The 23761-nt window shown below is 36.8% G+C and overlaps 1 protein-coding gene across 3 annotated transcripts; it reads left to right on the top strand.

The window, feature by feature from the left end:
* Positions 1-6: 6 nt before the first annotated feature.
* Positions 7-17735, top strand: LOC146584038 (P2R1A-PPP2R2A-interacting phosphatase regulator 1). 3 transcript variants are annotated; one of them, XM_085325481.1, is made up of 10 exons: positions 7-195; positions 3469-3547; positions 9036-9092; positions 11152-11195; positions 11274-11328; positions 11757-11849; positions 12396-12484; positions 13174-13235; positions 14279-14375; positions 15606-17735. In XM_085325481.1, exons 1-10 carry the CDS (start codon positions 80-82, stop codon positions 15763-15765), a joined length of 852 nt encoding a protein of 283 aa, XP_085181607.1. In that variant the 5' UTR covers positions 7-79; the 3' UTR covers positions 15766-17735. The 3 variants fall into 3 exon arrangements, with proteins under 3 accessions (XP_085181607.1, XP_085181606.1, XP_085181608.1); XM_085325480.1 differs by having other exon boundaries at positions 13171-13235; XM_085325482.1 differs by having other exon boundaries at positions 13171-13235; positions 14279-14410; positions 15606-15694.
* The last annotated feature ends 6026 nt before the right edge of the window (positions 17736-23761 follow it).

Genomic DNA, 23761 nt, shown 5'->3' with positions numbered 1-23761 from the left:
GGAGCCGCTGCGGGCGCGGGCAGTGAATGGGCGTCGCGGCGGAGCGGGAGGAGCCGGGGCCGGGGCCGGGGCTGCCGCGATGGCTCAGGAGAAAATGGAGCTGGACCTGGAGCTGCCGCCGGGGAGCGCGGCGGCGCCGAGCGACGGGGGCGGGCTGCGGCGGTCCAACAGCGCCCCCCTCATCCACGGGCTCAGGTGAGCGCCGCCGCGGGCCCCGCCGCCGGGCTCCCACCCGCGGCCCGTGCCCCGCTGTCAAAGCGGGCTCCCCCCCAGCGCCCCGACCCACGMGGGGCCTCGGTGAGGGGTCCTGGCCCGTGCGGAGCGGCTGGAGGAAGCCTGGGCCCCTCTCGCTCGTTCGCACCCTGCCTCCATCCTGCGCAGCCGAGACCGGCGCTCTGACGGTTGTAGCCTCTGAGCTGTGGCTGCGCTTACCGGTGAATAGCATCGATCTGTGATTCCCGTTATGGCTTCAGTTTGCCAAGGAACGTTCWCTTACTAATGTAGTAATCCTACGGTGGATAGTTTCAGAAGAACTAGGCAGGTTCAGTGAGGAGCATCGCTGGATGCGACCCAGCCGGACGCCCAAGCTGCGCCTCTGGGTTGCGCGTAGGGCAGTGGGTCGGTTGTTCTGTGACTTGTTCAGGACGGCGCTGGTTTTGCTAGCGCGGCACAGACAATGCTAGGAGGAACGCAAGGGGCCGCGCACACGGTTTTGCCTGGGTATCACCTTCAACGTGACGGCGGCTGGTGTTTGCTGGATGTTCACGTGGCGGTCCAGGCCCAGCTCCCCTCCCCTGGCAGGACAGAGATGGTAGCAGTCCCAGGCAAGGGCTAGGAGGACAGCTCGCAGATATGCGTGCTCTGTGYATGGTTTTGTATTTGGGTAAGTTCAGAAGTCCTATTTCTTGCCTCTTCTGGGTTGTCATAAAGTTGAGAGGTGCCTCCACATCCACCACCATCCGTGGTGTGGCTAACATCTGACTTCAGGGTGGTCTACCTGCTGCTGCTGGTGGTATGCCTACTGCAGTYTGGGAGAGAACAAGGATATGAAAGTTTGTAGAAGATACATAATGCATGATAAGTACTTTTTTTTCCTTATTAAATGTTGCATTTCTGTAAGGAGCTAGAAATGAAGTGATGAATAAATGGCATAATTCCTGTGTTCCAAAATGGCTAATATTTCATCAYAGTTCAGAGAAAATATGATTTCTTGCATCTTATGTCAAGTAAACATGTTTGCAWTTTTTTTGTATATTTCCATGGAGTATAGAAATATTATATATAGTAGTTGTTCAACAGGGAGATTTCCAAGTAAGTAAATTAATTACAGAGCTGAGACACAAACATTTTTCATCACTTTCACAGCTCTATAACTTTTTTTTTTTTTTTATGAACTGTGAGATCCTTGACTTTTTTTTTTAAGCATCCTATAACCATGCATAGAGAAATTTAATTCRGGGTCTGTACAGGGAGGAGAAAGGTAGGCCTCAGCTCTTACCTTGAAACTGTTCGTATAACAGGTGTTGTTTACACAAGCTAAACAGGAATCGCATTAAACTAATTTYGGGTGTTTGCAGTGGTTTGCTTGTTATGTAGGAATTTTCCAGCTATTTCTGAAAGATTGCAGCTCTTGGCAAGAAATTTCAGATTTTCCCTGAATAACTTTGTAGGGTAAACGGAAACAAAAGTTTCTATTCTTGGACAGCTTGCTTTTTCTACTGCCCGCTCTCTTTGCTTCTTCATTAACAGATTTATTAAGAAGCTTTGAGAAGGGGTTACTTGGAACCAGAGAACATTTTAGGTGAAATATTTTATATCATGGAATTTACCTTTCACAGAAGTTTCAATTTCTGTTTTCATACCAAATAAAAATGATTTTTTCTGTGAAAAGTGAGTTTGAGATCTGACCAGCTCTGGTGTTTTTGCATGGGAATTTGAAGGTAAGGATGCTTGTAGAGTTTTTTCCTCTCTCTCTTTTCTTCTCCAGTTAGCGCTAAATATTAGACTTGGCCTATGTGATAAAGGATTTAGGGAGTCTTTCAAACCTGTTTTCTCCATTCAAAACCTGCATTTCAGAATGTACTGTTTAAGCCACATGTTTGTGTACAAGTACATATGTACTAAGCTGTAACTGTTGGCTTCAGCCAGTAAATCTCATCTCTCAACTTAAGGCCGTGTCTCCTGTTCTAGCTCCTATCAAATCACAAATGTTTTATCTCTTGTAGATACAACCTGAATGAAACTTTTTTGAAGTTGTGAGTGATGTCTGTTAATTTGTACTTGATGCTTAAGAAAAAGGGATCAATGCATTCATCATGGTGGAAAAAAAACATGCTTGTAATAGTGGCTAGAGCTATTTTGGATTAATTTTACTGGCTTTTTATTTCTAAGGRAAGCTTTTTTGTTACCTTTTATCTAGCAGGAAGTTTTAAAAAAATCTAAAACATGCATGCCTAACTGRTGCATTTTAAATTGGAGGATTCTGTTTATGATGTGTCTTTAAAATACACTTTTTTTTTGAATTTAATKTGATTATTAGCCTTTAGAAAAAAGCTAATACTATTGGTCAGAATAGTTTTAAGAGATAATATTTTGTGTAGTTCTTTTGTTCATCTGAGCTAGCAGTTGAGAGAAAGATACAACTCAGTGGCTTTTTGCAATTTGGATCTAATTATGATTTTATATGWGTGCCTGTGCAGATCCTCAATGATTTTTAAGCATAGAGATTTTGGCTCTGAATTCTAATGACCATAAAAATTTATTTGATTTCTGCAGTCTTGTTCATTAAGCACAGATCAATGGCTGTTGATAATACCAGTGATGACAGGATGATGRCTTACTTTAGGAATCAATAGAACTCAATGTTTCCTTGAAAGGAGGAGACCATGTTATACCAAATAAATAATGATGTTTTAAATGGATGTCTTCCTTCCTGATTGAAGATGTGACTGTGGTCAAAAGTCTTAGGGCTTTCAGAACTGGATTTGCAGTATGTATAATTTAACCTCTGCTTAAAAAAAAAACATATTAAATGTTCTTGACAATCACATTTTTTGAAGTACTGTATTTTTGATTCTACTGGCTTTGAGGCTGCTTTCAGTTACTGATTATATGCTATTTATAAATTTGTTCTATTGAATGAYTTGTTTGAAGCAATAGGCAGTCTCTAGCCATTCTAGACTTAATAAATTCCCACAGAAATGATTGATCTTAACAATAGCACAGTTACTCTGATGACTCAGTATGATTAATCAGCATCATTAAGTGAAGTTAGCTAGGACTTGCGGTKAGAGTGATTTGTTTTCAGCTCTTGACCAGCACACTGAAAGAATGCTTTCATACCTATTTCTTGAATGCTTTGCCTTGAAATGCTAGCTGTCTTAGAATTTGAAACTGTTATTATATTAAAAAGTACTTTATGATAGGGAGGAAATGGCTCTTGCATTTGACAAGTGTTTCTTTTCACAGTGATAATTCACAGGTGTTCCAGGCTAACGTTCTGCGAACCCGCAGGAACAGTACAACAGTTATGAATCGTCATAGTCTGGTAAGAAAACAATTAAACCGACCTCAGTAGGCCCAAAGCAGAAGTGTGCAAACAGGATTAAAGAAAAAAATGAGATTGTAGGCTATGAAACTAATACTGTGCATTTTCAGAAGCAAGACTCTGGACTGTGATGTTAATACGCTGTAGCTATAGTTAAATGTTATTTACAGCCATTTGGCCWTGGAGAGCACTTATATTTCATTGTGATCATAACTTTGTAAAATGCAAGCGGATGTTCTAACCTGGAATAAATAAGATATTTTGCAAAGAAAACTAATTATATAAGATGTAGTGTTGTTCAGTAACTGAAGGGCTAATAATCTCTGATGTTTAAGAGAAAAAAAGTGATCTAGTTTTAGCTTGTCTTAGTGCTGGAAGAGATTGTTTTAATCACCTAGGTGACTAGGATACCATAGGTCTTGAGACTTCCAGGATGAATGATTCCATATCTCTAAGAAACATTCATGTGTGATTTCAACTTCTGTTGCAATTGAATTATTATTATAGCTTCCACAATCTGATTTTTTAAAAATATTAATCTAAAAATACAGTGCTTCAACACAGAGAAAATGTTGCTTTCCTTGTATTGTAGCATCTTATGAGTAGTGGTGAAAAGGTGTGACTTTAACTGATTTGGAACATCTGCGCAAGATGGCATGGGAGTAGTTTGCTAGCCCTTGTAGAAAGGGACAAGGTGCTTGGATAGTTACTTCCTCTAACCAAAAGGAATTTTTGAGCCAACTTTGATGTATAACCAGAAACTTAACTTTTCCCATAAGATAGCCTTATGAAACAGATACAGGCTGGGTAAGAAGCCAGCTGCATACAGTTTCACTTTTAGTTTTAGAAAAATTTAGATGTGTYGGGGAGAGGAGTAGTGATAATTTTCTTTTAAGTATGGGAAACAAAATACTGCTACAGTATTGGTTTTCTGTGCATTTTGATTTATAGATACTTGTAATTTTTGCAGAGCTGGACTCACCTGCAGTGCTAACAGTAATTATCCTTTTCTTTTTTTTTTTTAGCTCCCTTTTGAAGATGTGTTAGAAATAATCCGTTAGCTCTGGGTTAATGTTTGAAGACAACTATTCTACTGTTTTCTTGACTGATGCCCCTTAGCTAAAATTCTTTTTTAAAATTAGGACATGCGACTACTTCAGCAAAACCTTGCATCTGTAATAGAATTGAGATGCTTATGTAAAAGTTTGGAAAGATTATTGGAAAAAACTTTCTTCTTTAGCATTTCTCCTGCTAGAAAAATTAAGCATAATGGAAAAAACTATGGTAAAGAAATCTTAAACAACGGTCTTTTTATTCATACTTTTTTAGGTTGCAATATAGAGTGCTTATATTTATGCTTATGGTCAGACTAAAGGAGAAACAAAGACAAAAGCTCAATTTACTGGATTTCCTTCTTAAAGATCTTCAATTAATTGTTGAGGGAGGGGGCGAGCTAGTTTAGGAGGCATTGCCTCATTAAGGCCCAGGGTTTTGTTTTTGTTAATGTGTTGGGAACCAGGGGACAGTTCAGTGGTGGGCTGGCTCTTAAACCTGTCCTGATCCCAGAGAGAGAGATGTTGTTTTTTGGATTTTGTGACTTTATTCTGAAAGTCGTCAACAGAAAATTGGAACTTTTTTGACTCAGTGGCAAAGATGTCAAAAGAGAAATGCAGTACTTGAGAACAAAAATTGTTTTACAKCTAACAAAGGAATTTTCAGGACACTTTGCAGCTTACATTTAGCTTACATTTTTGGGTTGAGTTTTTGTATCTGAAGTGAAACTTTTCAGGGATGGGAGTGCGGATGTCCAAAGCTAGAAGATTGTAGCTCAAGATCAAGAGGTTGGAAGTAGGGTATGTGTCTTCTCCTCTCTTTCCTCTCCCTCCTCTGTTCTCCTGCATGAAGAGCTCTTTCTTCATGYTCATCTTACATCTGGAGCAACCTGGGATTCCTTTCTTTCTGCCCTTTCCCTTTAGCCTCCAGGGGAGCACAGGTCAAAGACTGAAAGGAAGCACCAGCAGCTTCACTCATGTGGCCTTGCAGAGATACAATGCTTAGGCTTGTAATTCACAAAGGCTCAGAAAAATGGCCTAAAATGTGTGCAAAATCTGTTTGAGAGAACATGCTTGTGTGTACTGTGCCACAGTATAATGTCACATGGGATTTTCTGAAAGATCCAGTGAGCTCTGAAACTTTCTAGTACAGTGACTGCTAGCTGTTAATATTTTGTAGTTTAATTAGTTAATCATAAAGGAACATCTCTGAACCAATGTTAACTTCTTCATGGGAAGATGTCCTCAAGCCTTCATCTCACTTTATTAAGTTTATTATTATTTAAGTTTATTAAAAAGCATCTTGAAAGTTACCTCTCTTCTTTCCCTTGTTGACCAAACGCTGATAAAATACAGCTTCAGTTTTACTGATGCTAAAAAGGAATGTGGAACCCTACATCAGCACTTTGTCCACTTTGATAGAGCTTGGCAGATTCTTAGTGACTTTTAATTATGGTCTGGTTTATGGTCATCTTAGGAAGGACAAGGAGGATGGAATTGGAAAGGAACTTAGAGATCATCTCATCCTTCTGCTACTTTGAGCCAGGATCAGCTATAGCTAAACCATTTTTGGAAGATGATTAACCTCTTCAGCATTAAGGACTCTTAACTGCACCTGATATTCTTGCTATATAGTTTTATGATGTTTGAGAAACTATTTGGGGTGCTAAATGACATGAACTTTGGTTAGTTTGATTTTACAACAGATAAATGTTGAAGTGTACTTCAAAAACCACTGTTTTTTGTAATTGGAAAAACAAATCCAAGTTTTATTGCAGTGTAAAATGTATAAGGAGGGAGAAAAGGATTAAGTGACTGAAACTTTGTTAACTTAGTATTATAAATACAGCTAATGGTTTTTCATAGTTTAACATAGCACAAAACACTTGGTAACACTTCATAAAAAYTGATCAATAATTCGGTGTTTCTGATCTGTTGTGTTAACTCAAGGGAATAATGGGAGTTGATAAAATGCTTTGATAAATGAAGGTTTTATTCCAGCTCCATCTTCAGGGCTATTGTAGTAGCTGTCCCAGCTAAATTCTAAAGTATTCTTGTATTTTTTGAATAGCTTCTCAGAGTCTCAGGCTCCAACTCTTTTGTAATGATGATCGTAGGGGCAGCTCTGCYATTCTGACTATGTCTAAATCTGCAGTTTTTTGTTTTTGAGTTACGAAATGTAACTGCCAAGGAAGGCTCAACTATGTTCAGTTATTCGGTGTTCATTTCAACTCAGAAGTTACCAGTGGCATCTAGTGAGTAAATGGTTTCCTTAAAGCAGAACATTTTAGGTTGTAGTTAGATGTTCAGGTACTGTTTCAAAAGTGGTTTGTTTGTTTGTTTTTTAAAAGTTGAACAAGTTCACTCTTATGGTCTACTGTATGGCCCCAGAAATGCTTGTGTTGGCAGAAGACAGGGGGCAGTGCAGGGAGGGAAATAGAAGGGCTTAGGTGCAAGGGGCAGGTGACTGCTTAGTTTGGCTCTGCAGCCAAACTGATGTTTGTGAAACTTGATTCTCAGAAAGTTATTGCATCTATCTGACATACTGGAAGAGGGAGAAAGGGGAAGGTGCCTCTCTTCCACATGATATTCTAATAGTTTCTAATATTTTCTATTAAGCTTTTGCTTTCTTAAAACATCTGGGATTTAAGTAGCATAATTTTAACAAATTAGTTTAATCTGCTTTAGCAGATATCCTTTAAAAGCCGCTGAGGCTTCTGATAATTTCTTTTCACAAGAATTAAATTAAAGGACTGTTAGCAGGGAAAAGCAGTTTTTGAGCATTGACAAAACAAGGATCGTGATTTGTTGGAGATCAGCTGTAGGTTCCTTGGAATTAATAGATTTAGTCAAATCTATATTAGATCCTGTAGAGGAATACTTAACTGCCATTTTCTACTTTTTACTTTGACTGGTCCCCACTAGTTTGGTATATATTTTATTAACATTAAACTTAAGAGTAAGTGGATCATAGTTTTAAAATACAAAGAATGGAACAAATGCATTTTCACTGTGCAGTGATGGAGTAAATGGACAGGAATGTACTACTGTCCAGAGCCTTTTTTTTGTGTGTGTGTGCGAATCAAAGTTAGCTTAAAGGTATATATTGACTGTTACAGTTTGGAGGAAATTTTACTAGGTGTGCAGGATTTGTGAAAGTTCAGTATAATAGTAAAGCTGATGTAAAATGGACTTAAATAGCTAAAGAAAATGTTATAACTGCTAGATTGTAGTATATAGTACGATGACTAAGTTCTGACAGAAGTATTAGACATTCTGTTTGTAAGTGTGGTAGGCTAATATTTTTGAAAGAAGAAAGGCTTTATATAAGTGTGTGTGCGTATATTTTTGTATAAAATATATAAAAATATATATTTAGAGGGAGGATTCTGAATATATGACATGTTAATGAGCTGTGATAACTTACCATGACTTTTTGTATAAGACAGCAAGGTCTTTGCATTATCCATGGCACTGATCAGAAGATGATGCAGTAAATAGATAAGTGAATGAATGTTAATTCTCTGATTTCAGCATAATGAAGAACTCTAGTAACGTTTTGTTTGAAGCTGTTGAAGCCTCACATTGCATAAAGTATAATAGACAGTAATGATATGACTCTTTCTTACTGAGCACATGTCCATTTTACAAAGACTTGTTATTTGGAGGGGTTATGAGTCTTACAGAGGGGAAGAGGTTAGGTAAAGCTCTGACTAAAGCTTTGAATTTGTGACCCAGAATGGATTATGACAAATGTCAGTTGATAGTTCTGAGAGACAGGAAATATATGAAATTAAGTAATTAAAATAATTTCATTTGTTTTTGAGTGTACAATTTTAGATCATAATATTCCAATGAGAGGATCTTCATGCAAAGCTGACAAAATTAATAGAAAAGCACTTTTAGTGATATCATGAATGATTTCATTTTCTGTYATTTGAATTTGTGAAGCTGTTGAGAAGCTTAAGGAAGGTATTTAACTCTTTGCTAGCCCTCTAATGGCTGATTTTTTTCGTCTGTCAAAGTACTCATTTGTAGGCAGACAACAATCCAGAAATAGTTCTGCACAGTGTGCGGTTTTGGCTTTGTATTTTTATGCAGACATATTATGGGTGGCAGTGTGCTAGTTAAAAGTCAGTTCATTCTATAAAGAAGGCTCTGAGTTCTAGTAACCTGAAACTGAAGTGAAAAGCAGATTGATATCCATTAGCATCTCTGACCATGCAAAATGGTATGATATGGAAATACACAATATAATGTTCTTGCAAGTACTTAATATAGTTTGTATGCTCTGCAGATGTTATAAGAATTGATTTTCATTTGGGAGTTTTTTTTGAGATAGCATTTTAGAGTGGGTACTAACATCCTAACACCTTTTGCTCCCTCCTCCTGTGGTTTTTAAGAACATTTCAGTTGTATGTGGTTTTGTTTTTCAGTTTGTGCCATCATCTCCTGTTCATATTCCTAGCAGCCGTCTTCATCAAATCAAACAGGTAAGCACATATTCTAATTTTTTGGAAATAGTAGGTTGCTTAGAAGTGTGTTTTTTCTTTTACCCTTGATCTGCACCGTTCTTCAAATGACTATTGATTTTTTGGTTTGAAATAGTAGTACAGGTTCTGCAGCAGTCTATTACTTCAAAGTGCTTTTAAAAGTAAAGGTTATATCTGTTTTCAGAATTCCAAAATTTATAAAAAGTAGAATGCATCTTAGAGAGAGAAGATGATTTGAGTAGAAAGAAAAGACAAAATTTGAATCGGACATTTTAGTAAGGAAGTTTTTAATGTAAACTCTTGGGTAAGGTTTTACGGTTTTTGGCTGCAGTGTCAGCATAAATATTCAGGGCCAATGACAGCGTATTCCTTGTGCTGGCACAAGAATTTGCGCAGGCAGAAAATGAACTGGATAAGGAAGAGATCTAGCTAAAAAATAGTTGAGACTTCTAGCTGGACTATTTTTCATCTGTATAATTTTATTATCCAGGTCACTGTACTTGTGCTATTACAGCATGAGTGGAGGGGAAGGGCACAAGGGCAAATACCTAGGAAGGGAGAGAGGGGTGTGGCAAATATCTGAGTTGGCTTAAATAGCATTACCACCAAACAGATCAGTGTCTACAGACTCAAGTTTCAAAAACAGCAAGCACACTTTTGTGGCTCTTTCATTATGTATCTTGACTTTTTGACAGTAGAATGCGTATAAAACTGACTTGAAGACTGGCTTGAAGATGCTTTATTTTTTAGACTAGCTAGTTTTCAAATAGGTAGGCTTTTCACTCTGTAAAAAAATCAATTTATGCTTCAGGCAGCGTTTTCAGGATATGATATCTGAAGTGGGTTGTATGTGCTCTTGCTTCCCACYTCAGATATTAAATGTGCATAGTAATCCTGTAGAAAATGAATACTTGTTTTTACTATGTAAATAATTTACTGGCTTAAAGAGACTTTGAAGCACTGAAGTCAGTTGGAGAGCTATTTTTTAAAATTAATATAAGAAAGTTAGGATTAATAGGTAAATCTGATGAGAGCAAGGTGATGAACTCAGTGCTATGCTTCTGTTGCTATGTTTATTGCATGAAGTATGTTTCATTTTTCAAGTTTTTAAAGAATATTTTATATCATAATTATTCCAAACCACACATTTAAGAAATGTCATTGTTCACTTTAATAACTTATATTTGATCATTAAATTCACAAACTGAAATTCTCTCTCCTGTATACTTATAGGCACAGATGGGAACCATATATTATACTTCTGATTTTTTTTCAACTCTTAGCAAATAATCTTACAGTTGAACTAACGCAGGAAGACTCTTCCTATGTGTGATGCAGACAGTGAAACCAGTTATTTAAACTTTTTTTCTTTAACTAGACTGGATTATTCCTTTACTGAACACACTGGATAGTATTCATTTAGTTTTAAGAAATGGTTCATGCCTTAAGAGGGGATTGAATCAAATTTGTTTATACTTGTGATTAATATTTAGTGTGTTTCATTTTATACCTTTGTTCCGTTTTAGTAATATTTTATAGATGTTTTAGAAAAATAGCACTAAATCCCTAATTTATTGCATATATATAATACATTATATACAAACGAGAGGCTGACAATCTAATTAGTTGCTAATATATAGAATAAGGTGAGAATCCAGGCATGCTTTTAAGGCTTGCCTATGCTAGTTTCTGTCCTCTTGAAGTGAGGAGTAATTTCTACCTTATGAAATGATTTTATGCAAGATTATATAAAGATACTGTAGCATATATAAAAKCTTTGGTCACATTATTGCTCAATTTTATAACTGTCTCTTGAATGGTGATGAAAATGAAAAAGCTGCCTGAGAAGCAACCAACTCCCATAAGCAATGCTTTTTATGCAATGATTTCTCTCTCTGAATTTCTTCTCCTTTCTACCCTGTCCACCTTCACGTAATACGGACTTCAGGCTGTTGTTACTTAAGATTGTTGAATTATATTAACTCTATACCTGAGTGAGCTGAAAATAAAGTTTTTCTGATTTGCAAGTCTTTATTTTTCATCTGCTAATCTCTTTTAGGAAGAAGGAATGAATTTGATGAACAGAGAAACAGTACATGAAAGGTAAGGCCAAGTATACCTAGTATACATAAAGAAATCTTTTATGGACCAGGGACAACACATTTCTCTTCTTCTTTATAGAGATGTGCAAGTAGCAATGCAGATGATCCAGTCATGCGAGGAGAGCTTGAGCCTGGTAATGCGTTCATGACTTATTTCTTTTTATCAGTATTAGGACATTAGAGACTTCCATGTCAACATTCTCCTGTATAATTTGATCTAAAAAGAGTGTTGTTAATATATTGCTGCTTCTGATCAGCAATGTTTCATACTAAAAAGGCATAAAGTTATCAGTTGTTCAAGGATACATGTGGGTTTCTTGGGATGATATTTAAAAATAAAATTGCATGGTTATCTACCTGTCCAAATTTTCTTCCACTTTCTGATACTCAGTAAATAATGTTTAAGGCTTTTTTTGTTATACGTATGTCCTCATATCTACATTAAAAAATGATGAGTATGAATGAGGATAACTTTGGAATCTTATTCAATTCCAAACAGTCCTTTTTTTTATATATTAAAATACCTGCTTATATGACTATTATTTATATGTACCATCTACAGAGTGACAATGATTATGAAAAATCRTCATCACCAAAGCAAGTGGACTTTATCCCAGTTTCTCCGGTTCCTTCACCTACCAGAGGAATAGGGAAGGTAAGCAAAGTGTAGTAATAAATGTTCTATCTTCAATTGTGCTAATAAACCAAATTAATAACAAAAGATGAAGCTGCCTTTTCCTTTCTACCTCATCTGCAAGCAAGAAACTAGAGAGTGAAAGAAAAAGAACTAAAATCCAGAAACAGAAAATGACAGCTAGCAGTTGCACATCTTGTGGATGTGAATTTCTGAAGTGTTTGACTGTTAACCTGTTGTTAATATTCTTTATTTGCCTTTCCCTTAGAGTAATAGGAGGGGGCATATGTTCTTATTTTTATGAACTAGTCTGTATARTCAGACTATGGCAAAATAAATGCTTGTCAAACTTGCTTGTGTTCTGCATGAAAGTAAAATCTGTCCAAGTTTTTCTAGACTTTTTTTTTCTCCTTATCCAAAGTGATATCTCAGTATATCCAGCCAAATTGGCTGCTTGCTTTAAATTGGCAGTGGGTTGTTTATTTCCTTGTAATTAGGCCCAGTTGTTACTATATGGGTATAATACAGTGTTTATACATAAATAAACTGTTACTGTTTTGCTCTCAGCAATGTTTCTCACCATCTTTGCAAAGTTTGGTGAGTAGTAGTGGATTACCTCCAAGTCCTAGCCCAAGTCCAACAAGGCGATTTTCAAGGTAAGTACCAGCCTCTGTTAATAACAGGAAGTTGGCATAGTTTATTCACACTGGGCTTTTGAAATCTCAAAATTTGTTATATACATAATTAAAATTGATTTCTGATCACAAATATCACTTTATATTCATCTAAACTTTAGATTTTACAACGCCCCAAGTATTTGTTAAAATCTTTGTGAGAACATCAGGAAGCCGGGCTGCGTTTCAGGCTCTGATTTTGCAGTGTGGTCTATTGCTCTTAATCACACATTAAATAAGTGAATTATAAGGGAAAAAATGGATTTAGGGGCTTGTTAGGCATTCTGGTTTCAGTTGTATTGGATATTGTTTTGAGTGATGTGGGCACACAATTGAATTGGATCAAGCCATAGCAGTTCAGCAAAGTTCAGCCTGTCAACTGAGATATAGCCAATACCTACACATCAGCTTTTGAACTGTCCTGGTTGTGAAACAATGTGACTTAACTTATTCTTTTAAGGTCTATACTGCTTTGTCTGTCTGTCCTAAAAAATATATATATATATATATATATTTTTTTTTTTTTGAATAGGCTGTTCTAATACCTCTTATTTTTAACTTAAACTACTGAAAGGAAAATGCTTTCTGAACATCTTTTCATTCTTTACTTGTTTTGGGGCTTCCTATGTTAATGATGATACTTCAGTATAGCATCTGCCTTCTTTTAGCAGGAGAAGCCAGAGTCCTATTAATTGCATTCGACCAAGTGTTCTTGGGTCAATAAAAAGAAAAGGTACAGTGTTTATTTCTGACTACCGTAATAGGCCAGGTTGTTAATTTAATAGTAATTCATCTAGCTTTCTTCCTCATTCTGTTCATTTGGCTGATATGATGAAGAATGACTAGAAATAGAGGGTTTTACMAATCACCAAGTATATGAAATTGTTGGTAGTGATAAAATAGAAATTGATGAACTAGTATTTACTACTTGGTAAAACTYTAATAATTGTTCTGTCCTAATGCCTCTTCATTGCTGTAATACTATGCCTCTGATAARAAACTAATGTAACCTATTTAATCAAACAAGAAATACAACTATTGGTATACTTAATTTCACAAACAGAAATTTTTGAAAGTCCTGGCTAACTGAAGTGCACAAATACGGTGGATTTAAAATCACAATCCTACAACACAGGCTGGTTGAGAACGTGRTAGACACATAATAACTTTATTTGGAATTTTTTTCTCTTTCCCTGCATTTTTCTTCAAGTTTCACTTATTTTGCTGCATCTGTTTTTAAATGCATCTGCATACTTCACCGTTGTAGCAGAACACTTCTTGCTCTGAAATGGTTTTTAAAATACTTTTAGATAAGTTATGCCATAGCCTATTTAAGTATATGTCTGTCCTTTTCTAGTATATGGAATTCACAGTCAATATATGTTGAGTGATAATCCTGGACATTGTTTTAATTGACTACACGATGAAAACAAGCTTTCTTTGTTCTTTTATTCTCTACTTTGACAGAGCTAGTCAGTRAACTAATTAGCTGAATAAATGAAACAAAAAAAATTTCTGTAGTACTGAATAGGCATCTGATATGTAATTCCTCAATATCTAATACCTCTCAGTTTGCAACTTTAAACTCTCGCAGTGCTTGAACTAAAAGGTTTCCACGAAATACTCTTAAAATTTCAGCAACATCTATGTTTTAAAATAACACTTGATACATTGTAGCAAGTTTGAACCTCTATTTAGTTTGCTCTGTAGAAATACACTGAAAATAGATTTAAATAAAAATTAGTTATTTTTTATCATCTCTTACCTGTTATTAAGGTGTAACAGAGATGGAAGATCATCCAAAAAGATTATTCCAAGGATCCACCAGCATGCTTACCCCTGAAGTTTCACATCAGACAGACCTTGCGGGATGGTAAATACTGTGCTATTGCGCGAAATTCATCAAGGGTACTAGAAAAAWATATATATATGTATTTCATATAGCAATGAGCATGTTTGAAACTGTAATTTTTTGCTATTAATACAAACATCTTGTATTTTTGAAGCACTGAAAGTATTACAGTTAATAAACAATAACATTTACTATTCTAGGAATTGAAGAATTTCCAGGGCTAAAAATCTTCTGTTAATGTGCTTTCTGTTTGTGGGAGTTAAGGATGCTTAGGAAAAGATAACTCATGACTGGCTATTTTGGGGGAGTCTAGTTTTAAGCTGCAGTCAAACGAGTGTTAATGCTATGTGTTAGAGTTTTTTATGCTTCTTGCTGCTAGTCACATGGGAAAATGAGTCTGTGTCTGACCCTCCCTCCTGGGAGGAGATAAAAAGTACTACATACAAAATTGTAATGACTTAAAATAGTGAGGGATTTTGCTTTAGTGTTTTAGTCAAGAGGGTTATTACCCTCTTGACACATAGGGTGTGCACACACAAAATTATCAAGCCAGAGTTGTTTACAGTATGTCTGCCCTTTCTGCCTCCCAGCTAAGGCACGTAGCCATCTGTAAGCTTTTAGCTCATTGCAGTGGTGATAGTAAAATGGATGTGTTAAAGGTGCTTTAAAAGCATACTCCCCCTCCCCCCCCCCATCTTAATCACAGTAGACATAGCAGCACAGGTTCAGTTGCTGCATCTTGGCTTAGAAGATAATTTGTAATGACACTTGAATGCTATCACTAAGTGATAAACACCTACAGTTAAGTTTTTGTGTCCTGTGAAATAAGCAGCAAGTGGTCCAAGCAACTTATATAATTTATCTTTGATTCTCCTCGGAAAAGAGGCACCTGGRTATGCAGACCCATAGAAGATAAGATTTTTTTTTGAAGCACTGGAAGTATTACAGTAAATAGCAATAACATTCACTATAATTTTAGAATTTCCAGGGTCCACATGATGTATCCAGTCTGCAGACTATTTCTGAGTGAACTGAGGGGGGAAAAATAGCAGAATGTTATCTGTCTGTTCCGAAGTGTCTGTAAAGCATATTATTACAGATTTATTTCAAATTATAGGGCTTACTGTTTCCTCAAATATGTACACTTAGTTTTAAATGGTTTTATAGTGAATGGAAGGTAGTGTTTGACATGTTTCAGGAAAAAAAACTAAATACCTCATTTCTCATATGTTGATACCACTTTATTTTCAGTCTGTCATCACATGGTCTTGATGACAATAGAAGCAATGCAGGCTCTTCATGTGACTCACCAGCTGAGATTGGCACCAGCACAGACTCTCCAGTCTCTCTCTCTGACTCCAGATCTCCATTTTTACCAGTAGATCTTACAGCTAAGTTACCTATTAATTAAGAAACATAAGTTTGTTTAATAGACACCAAGAAACAYGTGGAAATTGATGAGACTTTCTGTTGTGTGTAACTGCATTATTTGCGATTGTTCCTCATAGGAACTTCCAGAAATGTCAGTATTTCTAGAAAGCTTCCAGAATAGTTCCTTGAGGAAGAATTCACATTTCTAGTAATTTGTATGGCATTTATATATATTCAAATACAGTAAGCATTTGAATTACGAATATATTTGATGCTAACATCAATATACAAGCTGATTTTTACCATGGATATTGTCTCACTGGTATAAGTTACATAGTATTATATGTAAATTCTGCTTGTAGAAGACTTGGCTTTCCAACAGCCAACAGGCTGTATCCTCACTAATATTAAGTGATGCTGATATAGTAATAGATGACTTCTATGTTCGTCCTCAATCTGAAACCAATGAAACATCTTTCTAATTTACATTTTTATTCTCCTAAATGTTAGAGATTTTTTTGTTCTTGAAACGAAAGTGAGAATATTGGGGAAGATTTGATTTTTGTGTTCTCTGGTTGGCTATTAATCAGTTCTGTATTTTAATTAGATATGAAAAGAACAAGGTGATGAATTGTCATCTTATTATTATGTTGGATTTTCTTCATGATCATGACTGTTGTGGCTAAATCCAAATTTAGYGTGGAACATTCTTTGGAGGTTTGGGGGCCTTTTTGGTTTCTTTTCCCCATTAGATGATGTATTAGTGGTAGATGCTCTGTTAAAGCTCTTTTACTAGAGGAAAAAATAGTAGCAATGTTTGGAACAATACACTAAATGCTGAGATTTTAGTATTCAGTGCTTCGGAAGTGCATTACTTTAACAGTATTTCGTCTTCATATATGACTTCTTTTGGAGAAGAACAGTGAGGGGCCTTGAATGCTTTTATACAGGCTGAAGCRATCAAATACGAACATTTAACTGCAGATTCTTGCAGTGTTTAATCTCTTGACGCCACTTTCTCTTAATAGCATCAAGTTATTTCTGCTGATGTAAACTTCAAATGGTGATTAGAAGCCTAGAATTTAGTAATCTGATATGGATTCTTGTATTATATTTGAAAAATCAGTGGGTTGTGGCATCCTGATCTCAACGCTGAAATTCCTAAGACAGGAGGAAAAAAATCTGCAAACCACCGTAGACAGCTATTTCAAATTTTCCAGTGGCAACTTCATTTTGGTTGTTGGCTCCTGTTATGCAATTGGACTTCCCTCCAGTTGGGACATCATTTCTGTGTGTGTACATATTTGTACTATGTGGTCTCTCCCATTCTTCCAATGAAGCAAAATGTTTATTTTTAAACACACTAAAACTTTGTAATGTTTAATAGARTGAGTAAAAGATAAAAGCTTCCTGAAGTGGAATAGAAGCCTGTTCTGAACTCTGCTGTGAAAAACTTGCGTGGATAAAGCTTTGATTGACAGCAGCTATCAAGGTAGAAATGGAAGATGTAGAATATGAAGACTTGGTGACCCGAGGACCAATGACCAGTTCAGCATATCCTTATTACAGAAATAAAATAGAATCTATTTAATAGTTTTATTCAATTCAAGTAAAATATGACATGGCTTCCTTCTTCTTTTATTCCTCTTAAATTATTGTAACAGTCAACTTCCATGTTGTAGGTTTTTTGTTTTTCTTATTTTAATTTCAAACTGCCCATCATTCCTGTGGCAGATGGACAAGCTTGTATTTAATGTCTGTTTGCTTTCTATTATGACATAGTTCAGTTTTGCAATGTCAGATACATGCCAAAGACCTACTGTGTGTTCGCTCTTTCGTAGTGAGAGCAATTTTTTTGCTCTTTCGTATTTGTTAAGAACGAACCTCCTCGTATCTGTTCCGGTCTTTAAAAAAGATGCATTGATAGTGTGTGGGTCAACTTGTCTCTTCTGTTGAATATTTATACTATTTTTCAAATAAGTGCCAATAAATGGAAAAAAATAAATGTGATCTGCTATTTCTGCATTTTGTTATAGTGGTAACCACATTCTTGCTTTCACCTGTGATTAAATGTTTTTGTTCTTCTTGAATGAAAGTATCTATGGTAACCCACTTCACCCGTTTAAGATGACCCTAAAATCTACAGCCCATTTTTCTGATTTCTTAGTGCAATGCTGTCTTGAAGTTCTGTGACAACTCTAGGAAAACCCAAGAACAAAAATTTTTCAAAAGACACTGTTAGACTTTTATGTTAGCTATTTCTTCAATAGCTAAATATGTCCCTACTGTATGCCCAGAGGAAGTTATGATGAAATAGTTTGGAAGCTAGAAGCTATGGTTTGCTAGTGGTCTCTCGTCTTTCAGGGAGAAGTGGGGAAGTCTCTGTGGTTTGCATTAACAGAGCATTAAATGCTGTTGGAGCAGAGAGAGAAATAGCTGTGTCTTCAGTCACTCTTTTCCCTGATTTTGCAAAACAGAAATCGCTTTAAGTATGTCTGGACTTGGGGAATTAGAATGTTGTACAATATATATAATCAACCCTGAACACACACGTTAACTCATGTGGTATTACTTGCATTTTGCTATTTCCTCATTTACTCATGAACAATGAATATTGGATCTCAGCTTCAGTGGTGTGGTAGGACACAATGTTCCCTAACTGATCTAGGTGTATCTCACAGGTGTCTGTGCCTTTGATCCGATTCTGTGAAGAAATGTGCAGCTTTCTTGTCTCCATCCATTTTGGAGTTTTATATATAAAACTTTTTATTTTACGACTCTTTAGGGATATACATCTGTTTCTCTCCAGGATTTTTTAGCCATGGAGTTAGGGTGGATGTGAAGAAGTAAAATTACTGTTCTCTTGAATGTCACCTTTCTGAATGTGTGTTTCTGAACAGCTTTCGATTGGTCTGTTTGAAAACACTGCTGTAGGTTTTGTTGGCAGCTAAGTCAGATCTTGGGACACTGTGTCTTTCTTGAAAACTGGTAGGTGTTTTTCTTCCTTCCACATTCTCCAGAATGACATAGTTGCCTAGAGGACATTGATTACAATGCCAGTGCTCAGGGGACTGTATTTTTAGAATGAACACTTTAGTGGTTACTGCATTTAGCATAGAAATAAGTACTTCAAGTTAGATGTGTGATACAAATGCTAGGAAAAATGAACCTGTGCATCAGCCAGATTAACTTGCTAGGTTCTCTGTGTTGTCAGCAAGCCAGATGACCTGAATTCTCTACTCAACAGCTGTACACTGTCCTCCTGAAGATTAATATGAGAACTTACTCTCAAGTTCTTCCTTTTCTTGCACCTTTCTTCAGAAAACCTAAGTGTAAATGATCACCAGCCTATACAAACAGAAGAACAATCTCCATTATATCTTTTGTATATTTGCAAATCCAAGGTTTTAATTTATAAAATGTTTATTTTGATGCTAAATTAGTGCTGTATTTGAGAGTCCTTTCTTGTTGCAAGATTATGTGCAAGTGATGTAAGTTAAGATAGGAGTAAGCTCTGTGGAGCTCTGTAAACTAGCTTCAAGCTTAATAAAAGCTTGCATATTTCTTAGCAGTTGTCACCTCAGAAATGCTGTTTACTTCATGCTATTGCATTCTTGCATATGTTGGAGTTGTAACATTTACTTAGAATCCTATTTTGAGGGGGTTTAGGAGTCATAATTAGACTATGTGAGCTCTTCATATCCTGTTTTAAGCACCCTTTCTCTCATGGTCAGCTGGCAGATGGAGTTCAGGTTGATGCCTTTTTGCCTGTAAACACCAACTTAAAATATCTGAAAATATAATTGAATGTTTACAGCTATAGTAGAACAACTAAAAGCTTACCAATCCAAAGAGGAGTACTTGGGTTGCAAGAATTGTCACCTTGCAGTTTTGATTTGRGGCCTATTTCCTAAGGGTGTATCTTTCTTGACTTTTTTAATCCTTAACTCAGTATATTTTTTCCTAGCATCCAATTTTTCTATATTTGGTATGTGGTTTGTGAAACTGAGCATCTTTGTTTGATCTCAGCGTTCATATGATGAACGTGGGCACAACTGACAGCAAAGCTAGTTCTTCGGACTCCAGGCCGAAAGCTACRCTGCTTCTAGAGGACCTGAACCCCACACAAATGCTAGGAGGGAGAGACTGTGTTTTCTTTTGCAGTTTTCTGGTAGAAGCATCRGAGAGGAGAAAAACAAACTGAAGGAGAGTAACTTTGCTTGACTTTTGGTAGCTGGCTAGGTAACACAGAAATGTTTGGGGGCAGGAGTTGAGTGTGTTAAGCCAAAACCAAGCGCACTCCGTTTGTTTCTCCATGCTGGTTACGCCATGTTTCTCAAGAAACTTGTGAGACTTTCCTGTTCCCATGAATATTCCTCAGACAAGTTGGGCATTTGTCAAATTTATAACTCTTCTGCTAGTTTCATTTCTTCCTTTGTTAGTTGAGTCATAAGARCTTTGTAAAAAAATTCATTATTTAGTATTTCCTTCCAAGATTAATAATGATATGAGTGTTTATTATTTTGCTGGATGTGAACCTAAGAAAAGTACTGTGCTCGAACAGAGGCAGTTTTTGCTAAAGGTATTGATTTTTAGAAATTCAATTCTTATGATTATTTTGCCCCTTGTGCAGAGGGAAATCCAAACCTTATTAAACGTATCATGCATTGTTTTCTATGGCACAAAACCAGTGCACTGTTTTGACCTCCAGACTTTCAAACCAGCTTAAATTGCCTCATTTGGCCCATTGCTGTTTGGCACTGAAACTGTTGCAAATTCCTGCTTAAAAAAAATAAAGATAGATCCTTTCATTATAAGCACATTCACTTCAGCACCAGGTTTTGTTTTTGAAGTTTCATGGTAGATTCCTGGGGGAAGGTGCTAATGGATTTGGCTGATAGAACATGTGATTCCAGAGCATTATTGCAGAGTTTTGTTTCTCTCTTGATGACGGTTTCTCATTTGTCAAATGATAGGATCATCTAATGCCTTAATGTTCTTACCTCAGGCCACTTAGAGTATCTGCAGTTTCCTAGGGGAAGAACACTCATTTTGTTACTGTAAATTGCATTGTTAATTCTTCTTTTTTTAAAAAAAATGGACATGTGGCTTTAGAGTCTGTTATAGACTTAATTTTTTTAATTCCATTTCTTTGCTGTCCATTTTATCAGTAATGTTTATTTCTTCTTTAGTATCTCTTGATTTTGTTAGGATCAGGATAACTTCAGTTACATGTGTCTGAATCTATTTGCCCCACTGTATGGCTATTACAGGGGACCTGATACTAAGGTAGGCCTTCTTAGTAGCCTTTTCCTTCATAGTGAGGAAGTCATTCATGGCTTTGTTTGTGCTTCTATAATCATGATTGTGCTTTTGCTTGGATTATTCCTCTGCATATTCTCTGCTATTTCAAAGACCAGTGTGCATTACTTTGCATGTAATTCCACTTTTTATTATCAGCGTGGTTATACAGCTTTGCAAATTTTCAAGAGCTGATATGTCAGCTACAGTTTATTATCTTAAACAAATACCAGAGAGCTATGAGTTTACAGCAGAGTTTGTGCAGATTTTGTTCTATGGAAGACAAAAATACTCATGTATCCCCCTTGCTTGGCTTTAGTTGTCACATTGTGAATGTTGCCTGCCTGTGCTCGTATGTGTTCATACCTTCATTATTTATTTATTGAAGTTACATGGGTTCTCCGTGTAACTCCACTCATATGTCTTCTCAAAATGGCTCTTGTTAGACTTTATAGGAATGGTTTCACAATCTTCACTGGCTTATGTGGAGCAATACAGAGCAAGTGCTAGGCTRCTGGTAACTGCATACTTTGCTCTCCATAATTTCAGCGTTTCTTTAATTTTCTCAGGCAGTGAGCTTCATCTACTAAGAAGAYAGACTGCATCATCAACACCATTAACCTCAGATGTTTCTCCTCCAGGAGCTGGTGCCTTCTGTAGCATGACTGTAAGAAGGCTAGTACCCTATTTCACAGGGACATTGGAAAGAATCTATTTTTCTACACTCGCTGATCCCTGACTCTGCTGGCAGCTAAACTGCAGTATCATGCCAGGGTTACTCGACCCYGGATGCTCCACACTGCAGTCTATTCCCTTACCACTTCTAGCATTTCTTGCCCCGGAGGGCCTCATACAAGGTCAGAGGACAAAGCACCTGAGTTGCTCTGACCAAGAATTCAACCTCCTTCCTGGTAGAGAGAATGATTTAAAGGGTGGGAGTTTTTTTTTTTTGTTGTTGTTGTTTTTTTTAAGAGCTCCTATACAGCTCAGCCCCTGAATTCTCAGGCTGCACTGAATTACCACAGAACCTCCAAAGCATATCACTCTGTGACTTGAGTTTTTCTTCCTGTAAACAAAGTATTCTTGGGTCTAGCTTACTGCCTCTGGCAATTTCCTTTCTGTAGTGTCTCTGCGAGTGGAATGGATTGGCAATGCACATAAGAGGGAGAAAGTGCTGAGTGATAAACATGAGATCATGATCCTGACAAAGGAAAGGGGGTGATCGAACTTGACATTTACAAGGCAGAAGAACCCAGGTATCTTAAATAAACATTGAAAAACAGACTAAACTATGGTGATTCATTGCTGGGCCTATCTGGCAGCCTCTCTTTAGTTTAGGCTTGTTGGTTATCAGATGATACTTGCCACTTTTAGACTATAAATTGAAATAACACATAGTTGACTTAAAAACTCTTACCTAGTTGATTCCAGAAAGAATCTCCATTCTGTTATTGAAGGCACAGTGCTGTGCATGACTTTCTCTTTAAACTATTTAACTAAGAGCAGAAACTGCCCCACCTGACGACGTTTGGTTGTCTTCCTTGGGCCTGTTTGGAGAAAGGTCAGCAGCAGCTGAGGATCTCCCTTTGCAGGGACTGAGTCTGTTTTCATGTAACTTCCATATAAGACTGCCTGACCCACCCTGCAGTCTCCTGGGGCTTCCTGTGGTCCTTGATGGGAAGAGCCGATTACCTGAAGGGCCCTATCTGTCCCCAGAGTTCTGAGAGTTATACTAGATCTTAAGCATTCAGTGATCTGCTTCATTAGAGATAATGGGGAATTCCAAGCATTTTCTGATCTAGACAAGTGCAAACGCCTACTGGAGATCATGTACCAAGCCTATAGCTACTAGGAGTGACACTAATGAAAAGCTCTTAATAGTCATTTCGTTTCCTGCCTGCCAGCACTTCCTGTTTGAAGTATGGGTGCCATGGAAAGCGCTGGGTAAACAAGATGATTGTTTCTGCTGGAAGATCTTAAAGCACTCCTAACTGTCTGCTCAAAATACTTTTCCATTTCAAGGAAATGACTGTTCTGTTTGTGTTAAGAGTCAGGAATAGGAAATGACGTGAACACTTAACTGTTTTCCCTGGTGTTTTTAAGAGGAGGCATATTTGCTGTCTCGGGTCTCGTTTCCAAAGGCATTCAATGTTTTCCACCGTCCTACTAAAGGAGCCTGTAGGTACTAGATGTATGTGTGTGTGTGTGTTTACTGTATTTAAGAAAAAAAAATGCATTATAAACCTTGTATACACCTGGTAAAATTTTACTAGTCTCTTCCTGCAATCATACTTCAAAATAAGTTGATACCTTTCCTCTCACAGTGCTAATTAAGTGCTAATGTCCTCAGGTCTTGTGTTTCCAAAAGTGGAATGTATTTGTGATTATACAGTGCTCTGTAATCTCCCTGAAATAGAAGTCAAAATTCACATTTTTCATGTTTGTTTTGTCTAAGTAGAAGTTTTATCTGCATCTGCTGAGATATACCATCTATTTTTTATCTGTGCATTATTCCTTGTTTGACCTTGAAATGAAATGTTCCAATTTTTTTAGTCTTTTTTTTTCTGTTGCTCATAACTTTTTTGTAACTGATTTTTTTTCCTTTCCTAAACCAATTGCTTTACTTTAACTTTTTTAAAAAAGAACACTGGAAGTATGTCTGTCATATATTCTCACTTTTTAATCTGGTACATGTTAGTGCACTGTCATTCAGGACTAAGACCACTGGTGTCCAG

This window comes from Rhea americana, unplaced genomic scaffold, assembly GCF_003343005.1.
Source record: "Rhea americana isolate MKP2758 unplaced genomic scaffold, rheAme1 scaffold_98, whole genome shotgun sequence".
NCBI classification, from domain to species: domain Eukaryota; kingdom Metazoa; phylum Chordata; class Aves; order Rheiformes; family Rheidae; genus Rhea; species Rhea americana.
Note: the sequence above shows the minus strand (reverse complement) of the source record. Positions and strands in the feature narration are given on the sequence as shown.